At 46.3% G+C, this 26,244-nt stretch overlaps 1 protein-coding gene across 6 annotated transcripts in view; it reads right to left on the minus strand.

The window, feature by feature from the left end:
* AXIN1 (axin 1) overlaps positions 1-26,244 on the minus strand; it is a 239,614-nt gene that overhangs the window by 18,293 nt on the left and 195,077 nt on the right. For all 6 annotated transcript variants that reach the window (XM_044980230.1, XM_044980229.1, XM_044980234.1 and 3 more), the window contains 3 exons: positions 13,373-13,917; positions 9,275-9,451; positions 3,290-3,535 (listed from right to left, as the gene is read on the minus strand). In XM_044980230.1, coding sequence (XP_044836165.1) covers positions 3,290-3,535; positions 9,275-9,451; positions 13,373-13,917 — 968 coding nt within the window. The remainder of the gene's footprint in view (positions 1-3,289; positions 3,536-9,274; positions 9,452-13,372; positions 13,918-26,244) is intronic.

A 26,244-nucleotide genomic window follows, 5' to 3' on the forward strand; every position in this document is an offset into this window, starting at 1 on the left:
AATGTTGCAATCGTGGATGCCAGGGTTCCCAAGTGATTCTAATAATACTGGGCCTGATCTTGGGACAAGGACCTACCAAACCTTAGACCAGTGGTCCCCAACCTTTTTGTGGCCAGTAGCACATTCATGTTTTCAGAAGAGTGTGGCGGGAGCCAACAATTTTTCAAGGCTTATTTTGTATTTGTACATTAAATAATACGGAAAACATCATATTTAATATAACATAATATATGAATCCAGAGAGAAGCTGGAGAGAAGCCGCGAGGACAGAGAACACCAGCGCCCACAGCCTGCAGCCCTGGAGTTCTCTGTCCCCGTCAGGCACAGGGCAGCGGCTTGTCTCCCCTGCTGGGCACTAGGCGGGCCCCGCGCCTGCTGGGAACAGAGAACACCGTGCTCGCAGCCTGAGTTCTATGTCCCCGTCAGGTGCAGGGCTGCGGCTTCTCTCCCCTGCTGGGCACTAGGAGGGCGCATATAAATGCTCCGGCGGGCGCCATGGTGCCTGCGGGCACCACGTTTGGGACCACTGCCTTAGAGTGTTAGCTGGGAATTCTTAGGTAATCAATATAGTTAATACATAATTGTTTCTGTCATTGGAGGTTTTTAAGAACAGGTTAGACAAACACCTGCCAGGAATGATCTAGTTATTATGTAGTCCTGCCTTGAGTGCAGGGGACTGGACTAGATGAACTCTCAAGGTCTCTTCCAGTCCTACACGTGTATGATTCTATGCTATGAGGCTGGCCAGCTGGGTGGGAAGGGGTGCAACAATGCTGCATGGAAACAGTCTCCTGTTAGAGCTAGGTGCCCCTCGTCAACAGTTATTGTCTACTAACTTGATTTCTGGGGGCTTTCTCCATATGTCTGAATCTCAGCCTTTGTATCTCACTGGGACACCCCATTACCCAGAGATCTTATTTTCAAGTTCCCTGGATTGCTAGTCCTACAAGGGCATAGACTCTAAGGAGATACTGTCCCAAACATGTTTCCATGTGAGCATCAAGGTTTCTCCAGGCAATACAATTCAGCAGGGACATTTCTACTGACAGGAACTCTTAGCTTCCTAGAGGACTCCTGCGTGTGTTCTCGTGGGTCACTAAACAGGCTACCCACAAAGGATACAGGCACCTTTGCCTTTTGTAACAGCTGTATTATTCTCTCCAGTTTGCAAGGTTCTCTCAGAAACCAGAAATGAAACCATCCTTATCGGTACATTCCATGCAACAGATGGGTTTAGTTTCATTGCTGTGTTCCAAACGGAAGGGCAATATGCCCGCCCATTTGGGGAGGTTGCTTGTGGTGTGTGTGAGCAGCTGCTCGACTAAGCACAGCAGCACAACCCTGAGAATGCAGCTGATTATGCAGTTTGTTCTCTTGTCCTTGGCTAGACGCTAAGTACCACAATAACAAACACCATACACCACCACGTAGGTCCTACAGAGAACGTTGTTTACTATACTTGCTATATTATTTTAATTCTGCAGGTAGCATGGGCCTCTGTATATAGGCCATGTGTCTGTGTCTATACATTTCTGGGAGGGTGGGAGGTTCTTTGAAATGCTCTTTGGAGCTATGAGGACAATCCCTAACTGATCTCACCATTTTATATGCAGGCTGGATATCTGGATATTAAAGGGAGTGCCCTTTAATTACACACAATTGTCAATCTAAACCTCATGTAAACATTGCTCTGAGTCTGTCACAGGGCAGTTGCATGAGAAAATAATTAAAACCAGGCAATTAAAGGGTGCCTTTGAAAATTCAGAATTATGTCTATGTTTCTAAGTAGGCAGACACTGAAGTTTCGTGTCTCTGGAACACTGCATGAGTGGCTGTTTGCAATCGCCATTAAAAAAAGTATTTCATGGCTAATGTTAATTATCTTGTACTTCTCAAATGCCTTTCATCTGAGGAGCTCAACATGTTTATGTAAACACTGATTAATCCCACACCTCTTCTGCAAGGTACGTTAGGGACAGGACTATTACCCCTGCTGGATAGATGAGGAAACTGAGTCACAGAGCGGTGAAGTGACTTGAACGTGGCTGCACAGTGAATCAGTGCCAGAACAGAACTACGGTAGAACCTCAGAGTTACCAGTCACCCACACACCTCATTTGGAACTGGAAGTATGCAATCTGACAGCAGCAGAGACAAAAAGAAAGTGGGGGAGGGGGCAAATAGAGTACAGTATAGTACTGTGTTAAACATAAATAACTAAAAACATAAAGGGAAATTAAAAAAAAAAAGATCTGACCAGGTAAGGAACCTGAGTTGGTTTGACTTAAATTCGGATGGTTAAAAGCAGCATTCTTCTTCTGCATAGTAAAGTTTCAAAGCTGCATTAAGTCAATGTTCAGTTGTAAAGTTTTGAAAGAACCATAACGTTTTGTTCAGAGTAATGAACACCCTCCATTCCCAAGGTGTTCGGAACTCTGAGGCTCTATTGTAGAACCGAGTGTTTCTGTCTCTCCCTTCTCTGTCCCTGCCACGAGAACCATCTGCCACTTCGACTTTTAAGGACACCAGCAAAAAGTGATCATTTTACAGTTGTCAACTTCAGGAAATTCGCTGCACCACAGAAAATAAAGGCCATTAAAAATCACATCCCCATTTAAATCATCTAAGCACCACACACCTGATGAAAACAAGTGAGCTCTTCCCCGCCAGAAGCCACAAGTACACTGCTGGGGCAGTGAGAGAGGGCAACCCCATGGAGCCCCCGTTCCAGGCAGTGCTCTAGGAACTGCTCGCACAGTTCCTTTCCAGGAACTGAAACGAGACTTTGCCTCGTGCCTACAGCAAGGGGATCCCTTCCGGCCCCGCCATCTAAAGGCCCTGCTCCCCATTCTCAAGGCAGTTTTTGGCTTTTGCTCCCAGGCCCCTGGGATGTTCCCTGCTGTTGAATGGATGAGGTGTTACAGAGCATGCAGCATCCTACGGCTTCCAAAACATGCTCTTTTCTAACCACCTGTCACTCGCCTTTGTCTGGTAGATCCTGATAACCAGGCCGCTGAGAGCGGGTTCGAGCCCCGGTGAAAATTTTTTTTCGGGCCCCCCAGCAAGGGCAGACTGGCTAAACAGGGCCGGGGAAGCCGGGCCCCAGGCCCTCTTCTGGACCGCCGGGCCCCAGTAATTTGTAATGGCTTCCCCGCTTCTCGTTGGCCCTGCTGATAACTGCAGCAGGACCAGCTGAGTGGGTCACTCTGTCCTTCCCTCCTCGCCTCTAGGTTCTGCTTCAGAACAGCCTTCCCTCCCCTCTCCCTCCAACCAGACTAAATCATCTCACCTCTGTTTGGGGGGCAGTTTGCCAGCCCTCTTCTCCTCTTCCTCCAGTCGCCTGCGTGCTTCTTCCAGCTGCGTCAGAGGGTTGGGGGCTGGGTTGGGCGGCATGGTAGGATCTTGAATGAATGGGTGAGAAGGTTGGACGATGTTCCTGAGCTGGGCACTGACCCAGGGGTGCACAGCGACAGGGCGCTCGATGGACAGAGGTCTGGGCATCTCATGAGCCAGCTGCTTCTTGGCACCTGAGGAGCTTCACACACAAACACAACAATATTTGACCCAGGCAGCCATGTCCCCTGACGCACAGAGAGCCTCTCAGTGCTTCATTGATCAGACACAGCGATCGCCCAGCCACCCCGGGCCACTCTCTGCACTGTCACCCAGGTAGAAGGGAATAGAAAATACCATACATCCAGCTGCAGTGCTAGGGAGGATTTAGGGGGTACTGAGGAACCGTCTGAGATGGAATTTTGCAAGGCCACTGGGGAGAGCAACCAGCTTCCTATAAACTGAGCCCAACATGGTTGGGACCTATTTTATGAGTCATAGGAGATGTCCAGTATGCATAAATAAAACTAACAGGAGTTAGTTAAAGAGGGTCACTCCCCCTGTGCAGTAAGGTGTTCGAGATGTGTCCCTATGGGTGCCCCGCGAGCTCTCGACTGGAGATTGTTATTAGCAGGGTCCATTTGGCCCATGCACACGCTGCAGATATCCTCGTGCCCCTCGCTGCGTGGGCGAACTGAGCTGCCCTCAGCTCCTTCTCCACTGCTGATCCTCCGAAGGAAACTCCAAAGCAGAGGGGAAGGAGGGTGGGCAGTGGAGCCCCTATGGTTGCTCCAATTCAGGTGACTCCCGAGCAGCATCCCCATAAGATGGAGGCAGCTTCGGAATTGAGTCCAGCACAGAACTGCATTGCCAACTGCTGCATCAGACCTAGAGGCACTGACTCAGGCGTAGTGCCTGGACCACCACGGAGCAGCTCTGCAGATCTCAGATGCTGGGACATTCTGAAGTAAAACCTACATCTAGAGTGAGACCTCGCAGGGTGAGCTGCCACACCAGAATGGGGTGGAATGCTGGCAGCAGCGTACAAGCAGTAATACACCCAGAAATCCATTTTGCTAGTCTTTGGGCAGAAACAGCACAACCTTTAGCTCTATCTGCAAATGAAACAAACAGTCTAGGAGATTTACTAAATGATTTAGTCTTATCCAGACCGATGGCTAACATGCTCCTGACATCTAAGGTACGGAAAGCAGTCTCCAGATTGGAATTCTGGGGTTTTGGAAAGAAAACCGGTAGGTAAATGATCTGATTGAGATGAAACTCAGAAGACACTTTAGGAAGAAACCTGGGGTGTGGCCACAAGGAAACCCTGTCTTTGTAGAATACTGTTGAAGGAGGGTCTGCCATTAAGGCCTCAATCTCTCCAACTCTGCAGGCTGATGTAATAACCACTAAAAAGACAGTCTTGATAGACAAATGCAGTAAAGAGCAGGTCGCCAGCAGCTCAAAAGGGGGTTTCATGACATTATTAAGAACAAAATTAAGGTCCCAAACTGGGGTGGGGACTTTCACCTGTAGAGAAAGGTTTCCCAGAACTTTCATGAACCTTACAGTTGTAGGGTGAGCAAACAGCGACAACTCCTCAACAGTGGTATGAAAAGCTGTAAGGTGGTCACACGAACCTTGAGAGAACTAACTGACAGTCCAGATTGCTTTCATTGCAGCAGGTAACCCAGAACAGGCAGAAGTGAGGCGGGAACAGCTCCCTGGAGTTCACACCAGTCACTAAATCGTCTCCGCTGTTTGAAGGGAAACATTTCTGGTAGACTCTTTCCTACCATTTAGTAATACCTGTTGTACCTCTGAAGAACAAGCCGACTAACCCCATGAACCATCAAAGAGTCATGCCTTGAGGCGAAGAATGCTCAGATTGGGATGCAGCAGTGGATCATCGTCCTGGGAGAGGAGCAGAGGAGTGTCTAGGTGAAGCAGGTAAGGAAACCATGCCTGCCTCAACCACGTCGGGGCTATTAAGATAACTCTGGCCTTGTCCTGTCTGATTTTGTTCACTATTCTGAGAATCAGAGGCACTAGGGGAAATGCATGAAACAGCTTCATCATCCAAGTGAGAAGGAAGGCAACCCCTAAGGAATTGCGACCTAGCCCTCTCTTGAACAGAGCACATGACATTTTGTTTGTCGCTGTTCCGCTTCAGGAACCCCCAAAGTCTGAACTATGCCAACAAGAACCTGGGAATCCAACTCCTATTCGTAGTCTTGGGAAAAAGACCCACTGAGAGCGTTGGCTGTGACATTTCCTCTGCCCAGGAGATATACTGCTGGAATTCTTATGCGATGTTTCATAACCTTATTGCTTCGGTGCACAGGGAAGGTGATCTCGCTTCTCCCTGCTGGTTAATACAGAACACGCAGGCCATGTTGTCTGTCATGACTCTGATAGACCTGTATCTGATGAGAGGCAGAAAATGAAGGCAGGTATTTCTAACTGCTCTGAGCTCCAACAGCCTGGTGTGGAGGGTGGTTTCTTGGGGTAACCATCTGCCCCGTACTGTGAGAGCATCGAGGTGTGTGCCCCATCCTAAGAGAGATGCATCCATGGTTGTGGTTACCATTGGTGTCAGCTGGAGGAAGAGAACTCCTGCGTCTACATTGCAATGAGCCTGCCACCACTCTAGGGAGCATTTCACCCATTGAGGAACTGAACCTGTTTGTTTCCAACAGTGGTTCTTAACCTTTTTTATTTGTGGACCCCTACAAATTTCAAATGGAAGTGTAAACCTCTTTGGAAATCTCAGACGTAGTCTGTGGATTCCCTGGGATCCGTGGACTATAGGTTGAAAACCACTGGTCTAGGCTGTCTGGCTGGCGAGTAAACTGATCTAAGGCACCCCTGGAAACAGCGAGGAGTAATCTCGCATGTTCTGCCACAAAAGTGCAAGCTGCTATGTGATGTAGAAGTTGAAGACAGTTTCCGACTGAAGTCCATTTTTCTGTGGCATGAAGAAGTACCTCAGATAGAAGCCCCTTCCCCTGTGCTGAGTGGGGACTAGCTCTATCACTCTTAAATGAAGGAGGAAGTTGATATCCTGTCTTGTTAAGAGCTCATGAGCCACGTCCCTGAAGAGGGATGGGGAAGGGGAATGAGAAGGAGGGAGGTAGATAAAATGGATGGTGTAGCCTGATGATATTATCTCCAGCATCCACTTGTCCAAGGTGATACACTCCCATGCTTGTCGGAAACAGGAGAGTTGGTCTCCAAATGCGGGGAGGTTGGCAAATAGCTGCAGCTGTCAGGCTAAAGAGAGAGGAAGATCCAAACCTTCCATCATCCCGTCAAAACTGGTGCTTTGAAGATGAAGCCTGCTATGAACTTGTGCTGGGTGGGTTAGAGGATCTCTGGAGGCTACATCTCCTTCTGGAGGTTCCGTTGGTCTCCGAAAACTAGATAATTGCATCGGGCAGGCTCTTTGAGCTGTTTGCCATCTACTGGATTTTCTTTTGTTAGCAGGAGTGTACATACGAATGTAATGTGGCCCTGGAGTCTTTCAGGGTATACAACAATTCGTTGGTATTCTCTGTGAACAACTTCAGACCATCAAATGGGAAATCCTCTACCATATTCTGGAATTTTCTGGAGAAACCAGACAACTCAGGAAAAGGGGGTTCTTATATGGGTACCCAGGAGAACCCTGGAGACATATCAATAATACTGAAGGTAGGTTTCCATCATCGGTCTCTTCTTCCTCTAATGGGGGAGCACTGAGCGAAAGGGGAAGTGATGGTACCAGGACTATAAGGGCCCAGAGACCAAGTGGTTCTCGGTACCGAGAGATGCTCGTTACCTGCAACAAATAGAGACTCTCGTTCAGCAGTCACCGAGACTTGTGGCACCGAGTGGCACTGCGGTAGTGACGGTCCAGTATGCTTGTCCCTGCAGGATGGTTCCAAGTAGGGTGACCAGATGTCCTGATTTTATAGGGACAGTCCCGATTTTTGGGTCTTTTTCTTATATAGGCTCCAATTACCCCCCACCCCATCCCGATTTTTCACATTTGCTGTCCGGTCACCCTAGTTTCAAGGGTTTTGAGTACTTCACAGGCGGTGCTCCCATAGACAGAGGCTTAGTTTTACATGGGACTTGATTTCCCAGTTCTTCCATGTCCTGGATTTGAAGGCTAAACAGAAGTTACACTTCTGTAAGATGTGAGATTCTCCTAGGCTGTGAATGCACGTAGAGTGTCCATCGTTGACTGGGATAGCCTCTCTATGTGAGAGGCAATGTTTAAACCCTGGAGAAGGGGTATGTCCCTTGCATGGAGGATTTCCCTGGAGGAAATAAAACAATCTCTCAAATAACTAGTAACGAACTAGCAAACTAAGCAGCTAAACTAAAACAAACTCAGAACCAAGTCAGCAAGTGGCCGAGGCACGCACAATGAACACATGCTCAGCTCTGTCTCAGGTTGAGGTTTGTCAGAAGGAACTGGGGACCGTTTGCTGGTGCAGCCTGAGATAGCCTGGAGCAGGAGGAGGGGGCACAAGGATATCAACAGCGAGTGTGTGGGATGAACGGACACCACTAACGAAAATCTCCGATGGCAGGCAAGTGGGGCACATGTCCCCCTGAAGTGGAGCACCCACGGGGACACTATTCGAAGAAGAATACTCTCTTGCAAAATTCCCCTAATAGCCCTAATAGACTTTCACAGAGCACGCACTGGTAAGTGATGGCTCCATTTCCAGGCTATGAATCCCATTTGCTCACTATATTTTGCAATGTTGTTGTAGCTGTGTCGGTCCCAGGATATTAGAGAGACACGGCGGGTGAGGTAATAGCTTTTATTGGACCAACTTCTGTTGGTGAGAGAGACGAGCTGTTGAGCTTACACAGAGCTCTCTGTAGCTTGAAAGTTTGTCTCCTTCACTGGCAGAAATTGGTCCAATAAAAGATATAACCTTCCCCGCCTTGTGTCTGTCACTATTTTTTGGCATATCCATGCGCAGTCAGCACTGCAGCACAGTGAAGGTCCTTCTCAAGCAGAAGCGGCAGCACAGGGTGACTTATAATCAGTAACTCAAACTTTCCATGGCCCTGGCACTCAGAGTCTCATTATGCTATGCAGTCAGATAATTGTGGGCACCACTGCAGGGGGAGAGAGGAAAACAAAAGACTATCACTGAGCAAAAAGGAGACCAGCACGGTAAAGCCAAGTGCTGGAATTTCTCTAGGTACAGGAGACGCCCAGAACATCCAATCCTGCACTGCCAGGGTGCAGCTTAAGTTGGCCACATGTGCAGTCAGCACTTAGTTAATAATTTTGTTGATGATGCGCAGCCGGACTAGTATCCAGCTCCCGTAACTGCTGGCTCTCGGGACTGGCCGGAGAAGTCAAGGTTGTGCTGCCAGCAAGCCAAGCAGCCACGATTCCGAATCCAGGCCAGACAGGGAGCAGATCTGCTGAGTCAGAAAAGGCCTTCTGGGAAAGTCTATTTTCTGCCCACACAGTAAAGGGCTGAATATATTCCAGGGCTAGTGCATCCTGGTAAACCAGAGCTCTTGGGACTCTGGAGGGCATGGAACTGAACACAGCCACCCACTGGCACTGCCAGAGCACCTGCTTCCAGCCCTCCATGCTTGAGGAGTGGTTCTTGAGAATCCCTGTAACCAGGCTCAGCTAGAGCTGGGGGCGCTTCGACACAGCTATGCACATGAGAACGTGCGTTTGGTAATTTCATTAGGAGTCAAAACACCCTGTCTGTAAAACCAAACCCCACACACCTGTCATGAACTTGTGGCACCTCAATACAGACTCCGGCCATCTCCACGTGGGGCGCCTGAGCAAGATACAGGGCTCCCGAAGAGCTGAGCCCTCACGTCTGTGCTCTCACACATCTCCCCGCTGCCCCCAGGAATGCTGCTGTGGAATGGCATGCAGGCTCCACACACTGCCAGCCCTTACCCATGGCTTGTTTTCTTATGCCTGCTGATCTCCTTCTCTCCTTCGATGATCCACTGCAGGATTTTCTGGTTCCTCTCCACGTCCTCAGGAGATCCGGGCATCTCATAGTTGGCACCATCACTTTTCCCTGAATCAGTCTTCTTGACATTTCTTTTTGAGAGCAGACTCGCTTTCCCACTGCAAGAAGAAGGCTTGAGACGTTAGCTATTCATCTGAACCCACACATAGCAGAGAAGTGGCGGACCTGGGACGCTTCTGCTTTCTAGCTACACTCAGATGGCAGCTCAATGCCCCTGAATGACAGCCCCACAATCGGAACTGGTTTACAGAAGCTCAGCAACATAGCTTGGGGATATCCCAGTGACACATGGAATCACTCCTGCACTGCGATCCAACCCACCAGTTTTCAGTAGTTTAAATCAAAGACTAGGCTGTGCTTTGGGCTGAAAGCTGCTTGGGGCCTGGATCACCCGGATATATCCCACCTTACCAATTCACTACCACTGCAGGGGCCTTGGGCATTGGTGGCATCTTGGTCTTGCCCGTCCTCTGCCTGTGCAACACAACAGTTTAGTCTCCCAAGGATTGAAATGCTTTAGTCTACCCAAGTTATTGGCTCAAAGCAGGGGTAACTAACTGGGTGAAATTGGCTGAAATTGGCTGGCCTGGATCATCAGACTAGATAATCTAATGGTCCCTTCTGGTCTTAAATGCCATGAAACTAGGAAGGGCTAAGGCAGTGTGTATGCCTGTTTAAATCGCAAGGATGCCAGGCCTCTCACCCGTGTTACACTGTGACGATTATCCTGTCACACAAGGAAGACTGGGCATGGCTGCCGTCCGGAACCAGAGGACTTCTCCACTGCCAAAGGGGTCACAGCAATGTTACACAATTACTGCTGTTGAGTAATCATAGTTAACTCACATGATTAATTAAATTAATAAAATTAATCACAGTTAATTGCATTGTTAAACAATAGAATACCAGTTAAAATTTATTAAATATTTTTGGATGTTTTTCTACATTTTCAAATATACTGTATTGATTTCAATTACAACACAGTATACAAGTCCACAGTGCTCACTTATTGTTATTTTTATTACAAATATTTGCACTGTAAAAATGATAAACAAAGAAATAATATTTTTCAATTCACCTCATACAGGTACCACAGTGCAATCTCTATTGTGAAAGCGCAACTTACAAATTTAGATTTTTTTTTTGGTTACATAACTGTGCTCAAAAAAACAAAACGATGTAAAACTTTAGAGCCTACAAGTCTGCTCAGTCCTACTTCTTGTTCAGCTAATCGCTAAGAGAAACAAGTTTGTTTATATTTATGGGACATGATGCCGCCTGCTTCTTATTTACAGTCACCTGAAAGGGAGAACAGGTGTTCACATGGCACATTTGTAGCCGGCATTACAAGGTATTTACATGACAGATATGCTAAACATTCGTATGCCCCTTCATGCTCGTTAAAAAAAAATGTGTTAATTACATTTTTGACTGAACTCCTTGGGGGAGAATTGTACATCTCCTGCTCTGTTTTACCTGCATTCTGCCATATATGTCTTGTTATAGCAGTCTTGGATGATGACCCAGCACATGCTGTTAGTTTTAAGAACACTTTCACTGCATATTTGACAAAACACAAAGAAGGTACCAATGTGAGATTTCTGAAGATAGCTACAGCACTCCTGGCTGAACAAGAAGTAGGACTAGGTGGACTTGTAGGCTCTTGTGTAACTTCTGTTTAGCCTTCAAATCCAGGGCATGGAAGAATCGGATTGAGTGGACTTGTAGGCTCTAAAGTTTTACATTGTTTTATTTTTATTTTTGAGTGCAGTTATTTTTTTTTTGTACATAATTCTACATTTGTAAGTTCTACTTTCATGATAAAGTGATTGCATTACATTATTTTTATTAGGTGAATTGAAAAATACGATTTCTTTTGTTTTTTACTGTGAAAATATTTGTAATAAAAATAATAATATAAAATGAGCACTGTACACTTTGTATTCTGTGTGGTAATTGAAATCAATATATTTGAAAATTGAGAAAACATCCAAAAATATTTAAATAAATGGTATTATATTATTATTTAAAAGTGCGATTAATCACGATTAAAATGGCTTGACAGCCCTAGATGCAACGCTTGGCAGATCTCCTAGATCCTGGCGAGAGAGTGAGCTAAATGCCAAACTCTTAGCTGCAGCATGGCAACACGGCCCAATCTTAGACCATCCAGCCAGTTCTTGAGCTGAAATTTGCCACCCAGAAAAGGATTTGCCATTCCAGATTGGAGCACTGCTCCAAGTCTGCGTCTCTTCTTCCTGCCACACAAGATCAGACTGTAAGCTCATTGAGGGTCTGATACCCCAGGCCTGCCAAGTCCAATGTTCTCTTGCCATGGCCATCAGCTGATGCTTCAGAATAGGGCAAATGACTGAGTAATTCCTTCCTGGTCTCCCTGTACGCTCTTAGCTTATGTCTTGAGTACACTGTGAAGCCTCTCTGCAACCAAAAGAGCTCACTCTTTAGTTTACATCAGGGCTAGATTCCAGGAAACACAGCAATCCCTGAGAGCCTGCACCCGTAGGATGCTGCCAGGCTGCAATGTGAACTGCCCCAATGCAGGGCTTTTAGACTCTTCGACACCTGCTCCCCCCAAGGACTATATACCAACTTGCCTTGGAGGAGTATTCGATCAACCCTCTTCCAGAGCCCTGCAGAAATAGCTCACGCCGGCCCATCATCAAACCCCCGACCCCGCCAAAAACAATAATCATTTATAGTCTCCCTCCCACTTCTGCTTTGTGGGCTCCTCTGCACATACCACATCCCTCCCAGGTGCTTCCACCCTGGATCCCTCAGCTCTCTGGCCCCCACTGCTCTCCTCCCCTTCCTCCTGGGGAAAATGTAGCAGCTTCAGCCTCTCTGCTCCTCCTATTCCTCTCAAAGGAGCTGTGTTGTTTAGGGTGCTCTATTCTGTGCCCCACACTTCCCATCCTAGGGAGGAGTCAGTGACTTTCCAGCCCCACTTAGCCAGTTTGCCCATCAAAACTTCTGCTACCCGGGGCTTGCAGCTGAGTAGATTTGCCATGCCTAGCGCCAACTGATAAACGTTCCTTCTAGGGTTCTTGCAGTGAGCCCTCTCAATTAGTTCCACACTGTGACATTTATTAGTACAGGTGATTTACTGAGCACCCATCAGCCGGCTCAGAACGATATCTGGATGATGCCTACAAGAATAATGCAATAATGTAACTAACAAACTGGCCCAATGGAACACAACAAACTCTCATCACTGCCTTCTCCCCTGCACCTGAGCAGAAAGAGAGGTGGGAACATGGGAAGTGAGGATGGAACAGGAAGGAATTTTAGATACTCCAGTGATCGTCCTCAGGCAGATGGTCCCAAGAAACGGCCCCATCACTGAGAAGCGGCGGCCCTGACCCTATCGGGCTGAACGCTGGGATGGAGGGCTAGGTCAATCCAGCTAATCTTGGTTACTTTCACGAGACAGGGAAAGGACGTTCTGGCAAGTCCCTTTGATCCTGAATTATGAAGGGCTCTTAGACACTTGCATTGACACTTCCCATTAACAAGGCTCTGAAACAAAGCTGTTAGTTTAGGGGCTGTGAATGCAGCATGTGAAAAGAAGCCAACTTTTAGGCACCTACAGCACACCGCGCGCGCGCCCGGGTACACGGCACACCGCGCGCGCGCCCGGGTACATCATTAATATCACCACTAGTAAAGGAACAAAACAGCCCACGGCTCTAGAGCTGCTGCAGTTCCAGGGCAACTTTAAAGGAAGCCTTTGCAGCAACATAGCCCAGAACTGATAAGGGACGGCCTGCATGACTGTGGAGAGATCCACTGCTGAAGGGAAAGGACAGACTGCCGAGGAGAAGAGTGGCACTGGACTGCCATGCTCGGAGAACAGCCCAGAGTGACTCCTGAATTCCACACCTCTGCTACAAGCGGGGACCCAAGCCCATTTTGCGCATTTATTTGCGTGATGCAGTCCATTCCCAAATGACCTTGCTACAGAACAATGGCTATAGGACTCCCACTGGTCCTGCACTCACCTGTAGCCCAAGGAATCCGCAGGGTTGGGAGCCAGGCCCATGCTTTCAGTGTAGTTCCGGGATTTTGTTGCATAGTTATGTGAATCTACATTCCAAGCAAAGCTGTTCTGCACTCTCTGAGTGGCTTCAGCCTCAATCTGCTCCTTCGGTTTCATCACGCTGTGGTGATGAATGTGGTGGTAGATATGTTTATGGTGGTATAAGTTAGCTGCATCCAGTTTCATTCCTGATTTTGTTGCATGCTTGCCATGCCCTGGAGGTATTGTCCCTTGCATCTTTCCAGCCTGGCCACTTTCCGGTGACCGGGGCTTAGGTGAATGGCGGCCAGGTCCAGGGGATTGACAACCTGGAGTTTTCATTACTCGCTGTACATGTTCATCGAGAATGCTCTCTGGGTTTTCTTCATGAGCATCTCGCAACTGCATCCCAGCACAACCCATCTCGGAGTAACGAGGAGTGAAGTGATGCAAGGCCTGGGCGGAAGGCAGCTTGTGGCTAATGACTGAAGGACCAGAAGAGATGTCTGCGTCCTCACCTTCTTCTTCCTGCACGAAAATGGAAAAAGTGGAGAAAACTTGAAGTATATGTCATCTATCATATTAGGGGCAGACAGCAAGATAGGCTTGTTTCAAACAACGATCAGTATGTGTGTCTCTCACTCTGACCATATCATAAACAAACAGCTGAGATGTACAGATGGAAATCCTTGAAAACCATCATTTGATTGTATTTAGGAGAAAATAGTTCTTGCTTAAACTGCTGAGTTCCTTGGAGAAATGACTGTAATGACCAACAAAGGAAAGGCAGCTACATGTTGTACATATACTTTCCAAAGAGCATTTAATAAAGTATCACATCAAAGCCTACTGGATAAAATAGAAGAGTTACAGGATAGACAATAAACCAGTTTGTTGAATAGGAAAAAAAGTTATAGGAAATAAGTGATGGAAAATGGAAAGAAATGGCAGGGCTATCCACAGGAGAGGTTCGGGACTTACCATTCAGATGATTATTTCAAAATTAAGGAATGCAGTGCTGAGCACATGAAAGCAGAGGATACAGGAGTTAATTTAATGATGACAGCAGTGTGCGCGGTTTCAGAAACCAAGGCTCTACCTTCGAATGCATGACCTCTGAGGCCTAAGGCAAAATACTTCACACATCTGAAGAAACTGAATTATAACTCAAATACTCACTGTGCCAGTCTGCGAGTGGATCACAGAGAGCGGCTGATAACTGTATTTTAAAACACCGAATTCCATTCGAACCCATGGGCATGCCAGTAAGAAGGAAAACTTTCCAGTGCTGGCAGCCAGGAATTTTGAAGCTGACAAATCGTTTGATTCTCCAAGATGCACTGAGATGCTTATGAAGTTGCTTTATAGGGAAGTCAGGATCTTGCCTTTATTTTATTACTTACCCAGGAGATTTAAACAGTTTCTTTAGTCTGCCCCTTCCCTCTCCTATCAGGGACAGTAAGCCATGAGTTGCAATGCAGGATGCTCTGTGCGGCTGTCTGGCCTGCCAATATAGCATGAGCTTTATCTGCCAGAGCACACTGGCTCACATCTGTTTAACTGCCCACTTGCAGATGGCATCCACCTCCACCAATTAATTAGCTTCTAATGTCACAAGTGCTAGGCATAGATCAAGGGAAGAAATACAAGATTTCTTTGCCACGCTGTACCTGAGAGTATAAAACCTAAATGACCTCACTAGGGTCAGGTATTTATGTCACACCGGTGCCTCTCACAATGGAGGCGAGGAAGCACATCCCAGAAATTAGAGAGGGAAAAGGCCTGGGAAGCCACCTACTCCAGCCCAGTGCCTGCACCACCCTTGCCTCTGCTGCATCTGCTGTTGAATACCTGGGAGTTCATTCTATCCCACACTAAGTCCTCCCCCACAACTCTCTTCACACATACTGCAATCATCACTAACAAGCAACCTAGGAAAATAGGTCCCCACTGACTGTGGAGTCTGTGCCAATGTGTGAGATAAGCAGAGTGGGGGGGGATGCTGTCAGCACATGAGAGCCCCTTGAGCTCCCCTTGAGCTGCAGGTCCCTGGCTCCCTCTTCAAGGTAGTCCCACCCAGCCTGCACTCTGCAGCTCTGTAAGGGAAGGGCCATTTCAATACAGACACACCCACTGTACAGCTTGGCAAGCCCGAACGCCAAACAAGCCTAATTTGTAAGGTCATAGAATAAGGCCCAGCTAGTGAGGACAGTGACCACATGCAGAACATTAACACACCAAATACCATGCCTGATCCTGGAGGTGGCACAATGGGACGTACATGTCCTGATGGACTACGCTACGTTCACACTGGTAGGTCACAGGAAGAACAGAGGTCCTTCCTCTACATCTACAATAACCCTAACAGGGAAGTGCAACGCTTGGGGTAGATAATGCAGGTTATTAAAATGACATCCTATGAGAAAGACACAATGCATAAAGCACTAGCATGGGGATACCACAGCTGTTACTGGCTTATGGAAACCTCACAACTCGTGAGCTGCTTCTCTGACATTCACAATGGGATGGTTCCTTCCCAAAGGAGCTCAGCCGGAAGAGGTGGCACTGCACGGCTAACAGCAATAGCCGTTTAGGACATTTACACTCAAACACACGTTCCCAGGGAGCGACTCCGCACATAAGTGCTGCTGTGCCACACCATGAGCAGTATGAGAGCATGCAGTGCAAATCTCAGCTCGTTCGGCCAAGAACCTGCTTTTAAAAAATGCCAGGTTCTCATAACCTTTCATGCCCACATTGAGATCAGAGGGGAGAATCCAAGAGATGCTGCTCTCCCTGAGCTCCCCTGTAGTCAGTGTACACCACCCAGCCCTGGCTCCAAACACAACCAGACAAGATTATTAGCTGGTCTGTTTGGTTCTGTGGAGCAAGTGGTGATTGGCCTGATGGTGGCCTGTGCAGGCTCAGGCTGGCAGATGGCACTGTGCCAGCCAGTGCATGCTTAGGCTAGTCCCAGTTAGGAGCAGACTCATCACAGATATGAGCAAATACCAGCTCAGTCATTGAAATAACGTGAATGGCTCACAAATTATTCTGACACCCAAAGACAATGAATTCAAGTCTCCTCTTCTGCTGACGGCTGTTAATATTCGTCTGCACCTCACAGCTCTTGGTGTTCGTTTGCAGCTAAAATGACTGAGGTTGCAAGGTCAAATCAGGACCCCGGTGTATAATACACCAGACCAAATCTCATTCACTGGGCCACTCTGCCCCTGGCAATGCATCTGCCAAGTGAAATGGTCACATGATGGTATATCAATGCAGCGTGCAAGGAGGGGCTACATAAGGAAGGACAATGGGGGTCTGGTTACTGGAATGGACTAGGGTCCAGGAGATTCAGGTTCTGCCCAGGACTCGAGTGCAAACTTCAGAGATTCACAGATTCCAAGGCCAGAAGGGAAGATTGTGATGATCTAATCCGACCTCCTGTATAACACAGGCCAGAGAACTGGCCCAAAATCATTCCTAGAGCAGATCTTTAAGAAAAACATTCAAGAGTGATTTAAAAATCGCCAGTGATGGAGATTCCATCCCTCTCCACCTCCGGTAAGTTGTTCCAATGGTTAATTACTCTAGCCATTAAAAATTTACACCTTATTTCCAACCTGAATTTGTCTACCTTCCATTTCAAGCAACTGGATCATGTTAAACCTTTATCTGCTAGATTGAAGAGCCCATTATTAAATATTTGTTCTCTGTATATGTACTTACAGATTGTAATCAACGTACTCCTTAATCTTCTCTTTGTTAAGATAAACAGACTGAGATGCTCAAGTCTATCACTATAAGGCATGTTTTCTAATCCTTTAATCATTCTTGTGGATCTTCCCTGAACCCTCTCCAATTTATCAACATCCTTCTTGAACTGTAGACACCAGAACTGGACACAGAATTCCAGCAGCAGTCGCACAAGCGCCAAATACAAAGGTACAATAACCTCTCTACTCCTACTTGAGATTCCCATGTTTATGGATCCAGGGATTGTATATTAGTCCTTTTGGCCACAGTGTTGCACTGGGGGGGCAAGTTCAACTGATTATCTATTCCTGGACTCACAACAAATCTTTTTCAGAGTCACTGCTTCCCAGGACAGAGCCCCCCACCCCATAAGGGTGGCCAACATTCTTTGTTCCTTCATGTGTACATTCACATTTAGATGTATTAAAACACATTTGTTTGCTTGTGCCCAGATTTCCAAGTGATCCAGACCCCAAGTGTCCTCTTCATTATTTACCACTCCCCCAATTTTTTTTTGTCATCGGCAAATTTTACCAATGATTTTTTTTCTTCCAGGTCATTGATAAAAATGTTAAATAGAGTAGGGCCAAGAATCAGTCCCTGAAGGACCCCATTTGAAACACACTAGTTCAATCAGGATTCCCCTTTAACAGTTACATTTTGAGATCTATCAGTTAGTCAGCTTTTACTCCATGTAACATGTGCCATGATAATTTTATAACTTTCTAGATGTTTAATCAAAAGGTCATGCGGTGCCAACTCAAACGTTTTACAGAAGTCTAAGTATATCACATCAATACTATTATTTTTATCAGCCAAACTTGCAATCTCATTAAAAAACATCAAGTTAGTTTGACAGCATCTATTTTTCATCAATCCATGCTGATTGGCATTAAATATATTACCCTCCTTTGAGTCGTTATCAGTTGAGTCCTGTATCACTTACTCCATTATCTTGCCCGGGACTGATGTCAGACTGACAGGCCTATAATTACTTGGGTCATCCCGTTTACCCTTCTTCTCCTTGCTCTGCATCTCTTGGCTCGAGCTGCTTGAGCTCTCTCTCTGTGCTTCAGTTTACTCATCTGTAGTATATCTAGCATCTCCAGGGACCTGATCTACCCCTTTGCCTTCTAAGATCTATGGGGATGCCATATTCACAATCACACCCTGCTTGGGATGAGGAGGCATCAGGAGGGGGACACAGGGGTTGTGAAGGCTAGTGCTGTGTTTGGTGTTACATATTTGTAGACTGTAGCTCTGAGCCTGCTGAGCAGCAGGAGTGGGGTGGGAGGAGGGAAGCCTGCGATCTCTTCCCCTCCCCATCAGGAATTTCCCTGACAAAGGCATGGGGAAGCTGAGAACAGGCAGGCTCGGTGCATGTAATGGGCATACCGGGAAGCTGAGAAGAAGAGATTACTCACTTTGTACAGTAACTGCAGTGCTTCAAGATGCATGTCCTTATGGATGCTCCACTTCAGGCATGCATGCGCCTCTTGAGCCGTCGATCAAAGATGTTCAGTTAGCAGTGTTGGTTCAGACCACGCATGCTCCCTGTGCCGTACATCAAGGCTACATAGGAGTGTGCGAGCGAACCACCCTCAGGTTCCTTCTCCAGCCGAACATCCCACAGAGTACAGTCCGACGCAAAGGGGAAGGAGGGCAGATCTTGAAGCACCCAAAGGGACACACATCTTGAAGAGCCGTAATTACTGCACAAAGGGAGTAACCTCCTTTTCTTCTTCGTATGTCTCTTGGGTGCTCCACTTCAGGTGACTTCCAAGCAGTATCCCCCGAGGGAGGAGGGAGCTTTGGAACTGAGACTAGAACTGAAGACAGTTCAGCAGAACCAAGTGCCACATTGGATCTGGCAGCATAGACTGAAGTGTAATGTTTTAAAAACATATGTACTGAGGCTCATGTAGCACCCTACATATCTCAGATACCAGCACATTCTTACGTAGTGCCGTGAATGTTACTTGTAATCTGGTCGAAGGTGCTATCGCCCTTTGGGAGGATGAATGCCTTTTATCATAACATGTGATAATACATCCAGATATTCATCTTGACAGTCTGAGCGGAGATCATGGACCCCTTGGATCTATATGCAAAGAAGATGAAGAGCCTCGATGACTTTCTAAATTGCTTGGTCCGATCTACATAATAAAAAGCCAACACCCTTCTCACATGCAGGGTATGGAAACAGGACTCCTACGGAGAGCTGTGCAGCTTTGGAAGAACACAGGTAGATGAACAGATTGGTCAAGGTGGAACTGCCCCAGAACCTTAGGCACAAATTTAGGGTGTGGATGTAAAGACACTTTGCCCTTGAAGAATACCATCAAGAAGGGGATCTGCCATCAGGGTTCCAATCTCCCGACCCTCTGAGCCGACGTGATGACTACTAAAAACACCGGCTTCACAGATAAATGGAGCAGAGAACAGGATAATGTTGTCTGTCTCCTGTCTGATTTTGTTCATCAGCCTTGGTATCAGCGGCACTAGGGAAAATGCATAGAATAGACCCTTCTGCAAAAAGAGGACACTTCCTGTTTCTGGAGGTGGCCAAGAGACCTACCTCTGCCAGTCCCCATCTTTGGAATATGCTGTGGAGAGCTTGAGCGTCTAGCTTCTATTCGTAGTCCTGAGAGAAGTGCTGCTGAGGACATTGGCTGTGGTGTTCTGAATATCTGGAAGCAGACTGCAGAAATTTGGATCTGATGAACTACGAACAAGTTCCCTAGTTTCATGGGTTTGGCACACATGGAGGGGGATCTTGCTTCTCCCCGTTTATTGATCTAGAACATAGAGGATACGTTGTGTGTCATGACCCTGATTGACTTGCCCCTGGTGAGGGGCTGGAAATAAAGGCAAGCATTCTTGACAGCCCTGAGCTCCAACAGATAGATGGGGAGACTGGTTTCCTGAGTTGTCCATCTACTCTGAGTCTCGGGAGTTCCTCCCTCCATCACCTGTCTGTCCAAGGTGCCTCTGACAGGAGAATAGATCGTTCTGAGCCAGCCCTGGAAGCAGCGGAGGCATAGCCTTGTGTGATTGGTCAAAAAAGTTGCAAACTGTCATGTGTCCAAGAAGTTGTAGACAGTTTCTTATTGTGGCCCCAGGGCTCCCCTGAATTGCCCATACTAGACTGGAAGTTAAAAAATCTGTCTAAGGGAAGTCAGGCTCTGTCTGTCAATGAGCCCAAATGTGCCCCTGTAAACTTTATCATTTTACAGAAGTTTATATAGATTTTTTATAAAATTTGGCTGCAGACCCAACCTCTATAACAGAGCAAGTGCCATATAGGTGGAAGATAGCAATGCTTGGTCGGATCAGCCCTTGAGTAGCAAGTCAGCAAGGCACAGGAAGATTAGGATCATTTCTTGTCGGAGGTAAGCCACCACTATCGCCAGGACCTTTGAGAACAACCTGGGATCCAAGGAAAGGCAGAAGGGAAGCACTTGGAATTGGAAATGATCCTGGGCTATAGTTAAGCATAGGAATTTCCTGTGTAATTGGTGTATCATAAGAACATAAGAAAATAAGAACATAAAAACGGCCATACTGGGTCAGACCAAAAGTCAGTTTAGCCCAGTATCCTGTCTTCTGACAGTGGCCAGTGCCAGGTGCCCCAGCGGGAATGAACAGAACAGGTAATCATCAAGTGATTCATCCCCTGTCACCCATTTCCAGCTTCTGGCAAACAGAGACTAGGGACACCGTTCCTGCCCATCCTGGCTAATAGCCACTGATGGACCTATCCTCCCTGAACTTATCTAATTCTTTTTGGAAGCCTGTTATAGTCTTGGCCTTCACAACATCCTCTGGCAAAGAGTTTCACAGTGCTTGGAACACGGGGAGCTGAGAACAAGCAGGCTTGCTGCATGTCACATGGAAAAAAAGCACAAAGACTGGGGGGAGCTGAGGATGGGTAATGCTCCCAGAACATGGTGAGAGCCTCCACAGGTTCCAATGTAGGGCAAAGATTATAGGGCTCCCTCTGTTCCATCACTCTTGCTGCTCATGATGGGGCTGGAATTCTGAGGGGGAACCCGCTTCCCCTATCTGGGACCGTAGCAAGTGGTAGGCAGATTGGGTCTCCCCTTATGCCCTGGTGTTGACTTTAGCTGGGAGATGAGGAGCTGGGAGGAGTACCCAAGAACACATCCACACCTGTCCCTGAATCATGACCCCCACACCACTGCCATTTTCCAAAACAACAGGAAGTCACACACAAGAAAGCTACATTGGCATGGAGTGAAGGTGGCTTGTGCTCAGCCCTGCCCTGTGTGCCTCACCTCCTTCCATTGCAGGAGAGAGTCATTCTCAAAGTTCAAATGCTGAGTGAGAGGGACCCTTCCCACCCAACCCAGCCACAGCCTTAACGCTGTCCCTGTGGAGATGGCTACAGACACTGGGAGTTGTAACAGCACCTGACCCTGCCTAAGCAAACCTGTCATTGTATCTGTGCTTAGCACAGCTCCCGGCAGCACTCCCATTCACCCCGCCCCCCACCTGAGCTCTGGATGGCACCAGTGACATCGTTGGGACTTGTTGCTGCTTGGCAGACACTGAGGGGGCGGTGAGGAGTTCTTAGGGCAGGATCACAGGGGCAGAGTTAAGGTTGTGGCTGTGCTTGGTAGAAAGTGTTCCCTGGCTGCATTTCCTGGTTTGCCAGCACTTGAGTTTTGGAAGGGGGGCAAGGAACACAGGGCAGGGCTGAGTGCCTGTGACCTTCACTCCATGGTAAAAAAAAATGTCATGCATGTGAATGTACGCACACAACAGTTTATGCATCGAAACCTCTATAAACTCTAAGAGCCACATTTTCAACAGCAGGCACAAAAAGCAAGTACTGTATATACTCGTTCATAAGCCGAATATTTTTTGTAAAAAAAGGATGCATCAAAGAGCGGGGGTCGGCTTATAAATGGGTCTACACCAAAATGTGATTTTAAACTATGGACTCATGGAATTGAATATCTAATCCATTGTCATTTTGTTTACCTGGAGCGTCTGCAGGCATGGAGCCCCTCAGCTCCCTGTGGCTGTGGTTCGCCATTCCCAGCCAATGGGAGCTGTGGGAAGTGGCGTGACACTTTCCGCAGTTCCCATTGGCTGGGAACAGCGAACTGCGGCCACAGGGCGCTATGGGGCTCCATGCCTGCAGATGCTCCAAGTAAACAAAACGTCCCGCCAGCAGCTTACCGTGACAGGCCGGGAGCCAAAGTTTACTGATCCATTTATTGATGTCAATACTGCAGCCTTTTAAAGTTGTAAAGGCTTTGTTTAGTGGACTAGATTGGCTCGAAATGGACCTCATAAGTCTGGAGCCAATATGAAAATATAACATGCAGAATAGATGGAATCTCTAATATAATTGAAATAGCCTATTATCCTTACAGACATGACAATCTACAGGGCTGTTTTGAAATAAACAAAGAACAATAATCATTTGACAGTGATAAAGCAGGTGACATTCCTATATAAAGTCCTACAAAATCTATAACTACAATAATAATCTATTTTCATACACGTATTTAAAATGAACGGTGAAATCAAAAGAAAAAGGTCTGCTTATCATGCAGCGTTCAAACTTAAAGTTGTTGAATACAAAGAAGCAAACAATAATTGCGCTGCTGCACGTGAATTCTGTATCAATGAGAAGCAAATAAGAGAATGGCGAAAAAATAAAACACTAAAAGACAAGCCAAGAAGCAAGAAAAAATGTCCAACGAGTTGCGCTTCATTTCCTGAGCTAGAGAAAGATTTCAATAATTGGGTTGTTGAATGTCAACAAAATGGGTACATTGTCACTAGAACTGGAATTCGTCTGCATGCTCTGCAAATGTTGAAAGACGACAAATACAAGTCAGTAAAGCCGTCAATGTCTGTCGCATCAGCGGGTTGGAGTACTCGCTTCATGAACCGTCATGGTCTCTGTCTTCGTCAGCGAACAAAGATAGCGCAAAAGCTGCCTAGAGAACTGGAAGAACAAAATCGAATCTTTCCAATATCTTTCCAATATTATTATTATTATTATAAAATATTGAAAAGAATACGCATTTGAACTGTCACAAATAGGAAATGTGGATGAAACACCAATGACATTCGATCTCCTGAGCAACGGAACGGTAACTGGTGTTGGTGAAAAAAAAGAGTTTTAATTAAAACCACTGGCCATGAAAAAATCCATTTTAGGGTGGTTTTATGATGTTTGGCAAATGGATCAAAGCTCCCTCCTGTTGTTATTTTTAAAAGAAAAACCTTGCCTAAAACCATGACATTTCCTGCTGGTGTCATCGTACGTGCACACGAAAAGGGATAGATGGATGAAAGTGGGACTATTGAATGGCTGGAAAAAGTGTGGAAGAAGAGACCAGGAACACTTTTCAAGAAACCTGCTATGCTCGTTTGGGACACGTTCAGGGCACACAAGATGGATGAGGTGAAAAATGTGGCCAAAAATATGAAAACTACTTCGGCTGTAATACCTAGAGGCCTAACTTCAGTTCTACAACCGCTTGCTGTCTGCCTGAACAAACCCTTTAAAGACAGGCTACGCAAAATGTGGTCTGAATGGATGTGCTCAGGCATGGCGAAGTTGACAAAAAGCGGGAATCTTATGAAGCCCGAAATCAATCTGGTTGCCCAGTGGATCAAGGTGTCCATTCCCTTGGAAATGGTAGAAAAATCATCTAGGAAATGCTGAATCAGCAATGCACTCGACGGATCAGAAGATGATGCCACAACAGAGGCTGCTGATGAGAAGGAATCTGAGTCTGAAGGTGACACTGCCAACATCTATTATGACAATGCAGGTGCAGCTGTGACTGAAGCTGAGTTTAATGAACTGTTTGGTGAATCAGAGACTGATTCAGACTTGAAGGATTTTAAGACTTTTTAAAGTCTCATATTGGTCTAAGTTACTTGTTTTAAATATCCATTTACTGATTTTAAATATTGACTGTAATTTTGAAGGCGAATACATATTTGTTCAGTTATTATTATAACAAGTTTTTCATTAGATTACATTAAAATAATTCTAGCAACACTTCTGAGTGTTTCTTGTGATGCCAGCTTTTAAAATATAGCAAGGGTTGGAAAACTTTGGCTCCCGGCCCGTCAGGGTAAGCCGCTGGCGGGTTGGGACGTTTTGTTTACTTGCAGCGTCTGCAGGCATGGTGCCCCTCAGCTCCCAGCCAATGGGAGCTGCACTTGGCTGGGAACAGCAAACCGTGGACACTGGGAGCTGAGGGGCTCCATGCCTGCAGATGCTCCAAGTAAACAAAACGTCCCGACCCGCCAACGGCTTACCCTGATGGGCCAGGAGCCAAAGTTTTGCCAGCCCCTGAAATATAGGGTCAGCTTATGAAAGGGTCATGCAGTTTTTGCTATTTTTACCTAACCATCTTGGGGGGGTCGGCTTATAAACGAATGGGCTAATGAACGAATATATATGGTAGTTAAATACATCCTCAAAATACAAAGCCAGATGCTAACACTGAATGATTTTCTATGGTTTTGTCTACACAATTTAAGTGCCTACATTTGCAAAATTATCCCTACATTTTATTTGGGGTATTTTTACTCCCAAGTTAATTTTGACTTCACTAGCTGCAAGATAAAATTATAAAAACGTGCCTTCTTATCTGCTTAAGATAACAGCTGGATTTTGCACAGAAACAATATAGGGTTCAGCAAGCAGCTGATTTGATGGAGTCTTTGCGCATGAAAGGAAAGCAGTTCCGGGAGGCACACGCCCGAGCCCTTTCTTTGTGTGAGCTCTAAAGCAGGTATTTCAGTGCTGCTGGGAATGAAGCTTGGAGACAACACGGCCTCTGCAGACTACACTTTCCGAAATACAGAATAATAAAAATCAGGTCTGCTGTGCCCACTAGATGGGGCCTGGTGGTTACAATATTGTCAGAGGCTCCTTTAATCAGATTTAGAATGCTACAAGTCATTTAAAAAACACATCTGCAGTGACATTATACCCAGGGAAGTCTGAACAGCCCTTTCCATTGAGCTAGGAACACACACTGACAATTTGTAGAACCAGTAACATCTTGTTTCCTCTCCTTTTTACCTATCAAATGACCACCGATTGAGCTGAAAGGATTCCTCTGATGTATGTGTGCCTTTTGTTTTAATCGGGGATGCCACTGAGCAAAAATGATGCTGAAAGAAGTTTCCTTCCTAGCAATATCAGCAATGCTTTACATTAACATGGAAAGAATTGTAAACATAGATATGGTTCTCACTGGTGATGTGTCTGGTTGCTTTTCAAATTTCACTCTGGTCCGACAGTGAAGCTAGATCAGTCTGTCAATAGCGCATTTTACTTTCTATTTGCCATTCAGCAGCACAACAGTGAAATGCTTGGGCTGGAAATACCATAGGGCAGTGGTTCTCATCCAGGGATACGTGTACCCCGGGGGTATACAGAGGTCTTCCAGGAAGTACATCAACTCATCTAGATATATGTCTACTTTTACAACAGGCTACATAAAAAGCACTAGCAAAGTCAGTACAAACTAAAATTTCATTCACACTATGACTTGTTTGTACTGCTCTATATACTATACACTGAAATGTGAGTACAATATTTATATTCCAATTGATTTATTTTATAATTATATGGTAAAAATGAGAAAGTCAGCACTTTTTCAGTAACAGCGTGCTGTGACACTTTTGTATTTCTATGTCTGATTTTGTAAGCAAGTACTCTAAGTAAGGTGAAACTTGGGGTACCTGAGACAAATCAGACTCCTGAAGGGGATACAGTGGCTCTGGAAAGGTTCAGCGCCACTGCTATACGGGAATGGACACATCCAAAGAACCCTTTCTTGGGGATTTAAAGGGATTGATGAAGACAGTCCAGTGCTTGGTTTTTCTAAATGTTAAGAAAAAACCATAAATGGTGGGTATAAATTACCTGTCAGTGCTTCCGTAACAAAATCACGTGACTCTAAATTCCCTTTCCTTTCTCCTGTATTCATCGACTGACGCTGCCTTGGAAAGGGAACTGCAGGCAGTTGGGTGAAGGGTATTTTTGTTTCAGTAGTGTTTGCAAATGTTTCCAAGACCTGTGCT

Source organism: Mauremys mutica, chromosome 11 (assembly GCF_020497125.1).
Source record: "Mauremys mutica isolate MM-2020 ecotype Southern chromosome 11, ASM2049712v1, whole genome shotgun sequence".
NCBI classification, from domain to species: Eukaryota; Metazoa; Chordata; order Testudines; family Geoemydidae; genus Mauremys; species Mauremys mutica.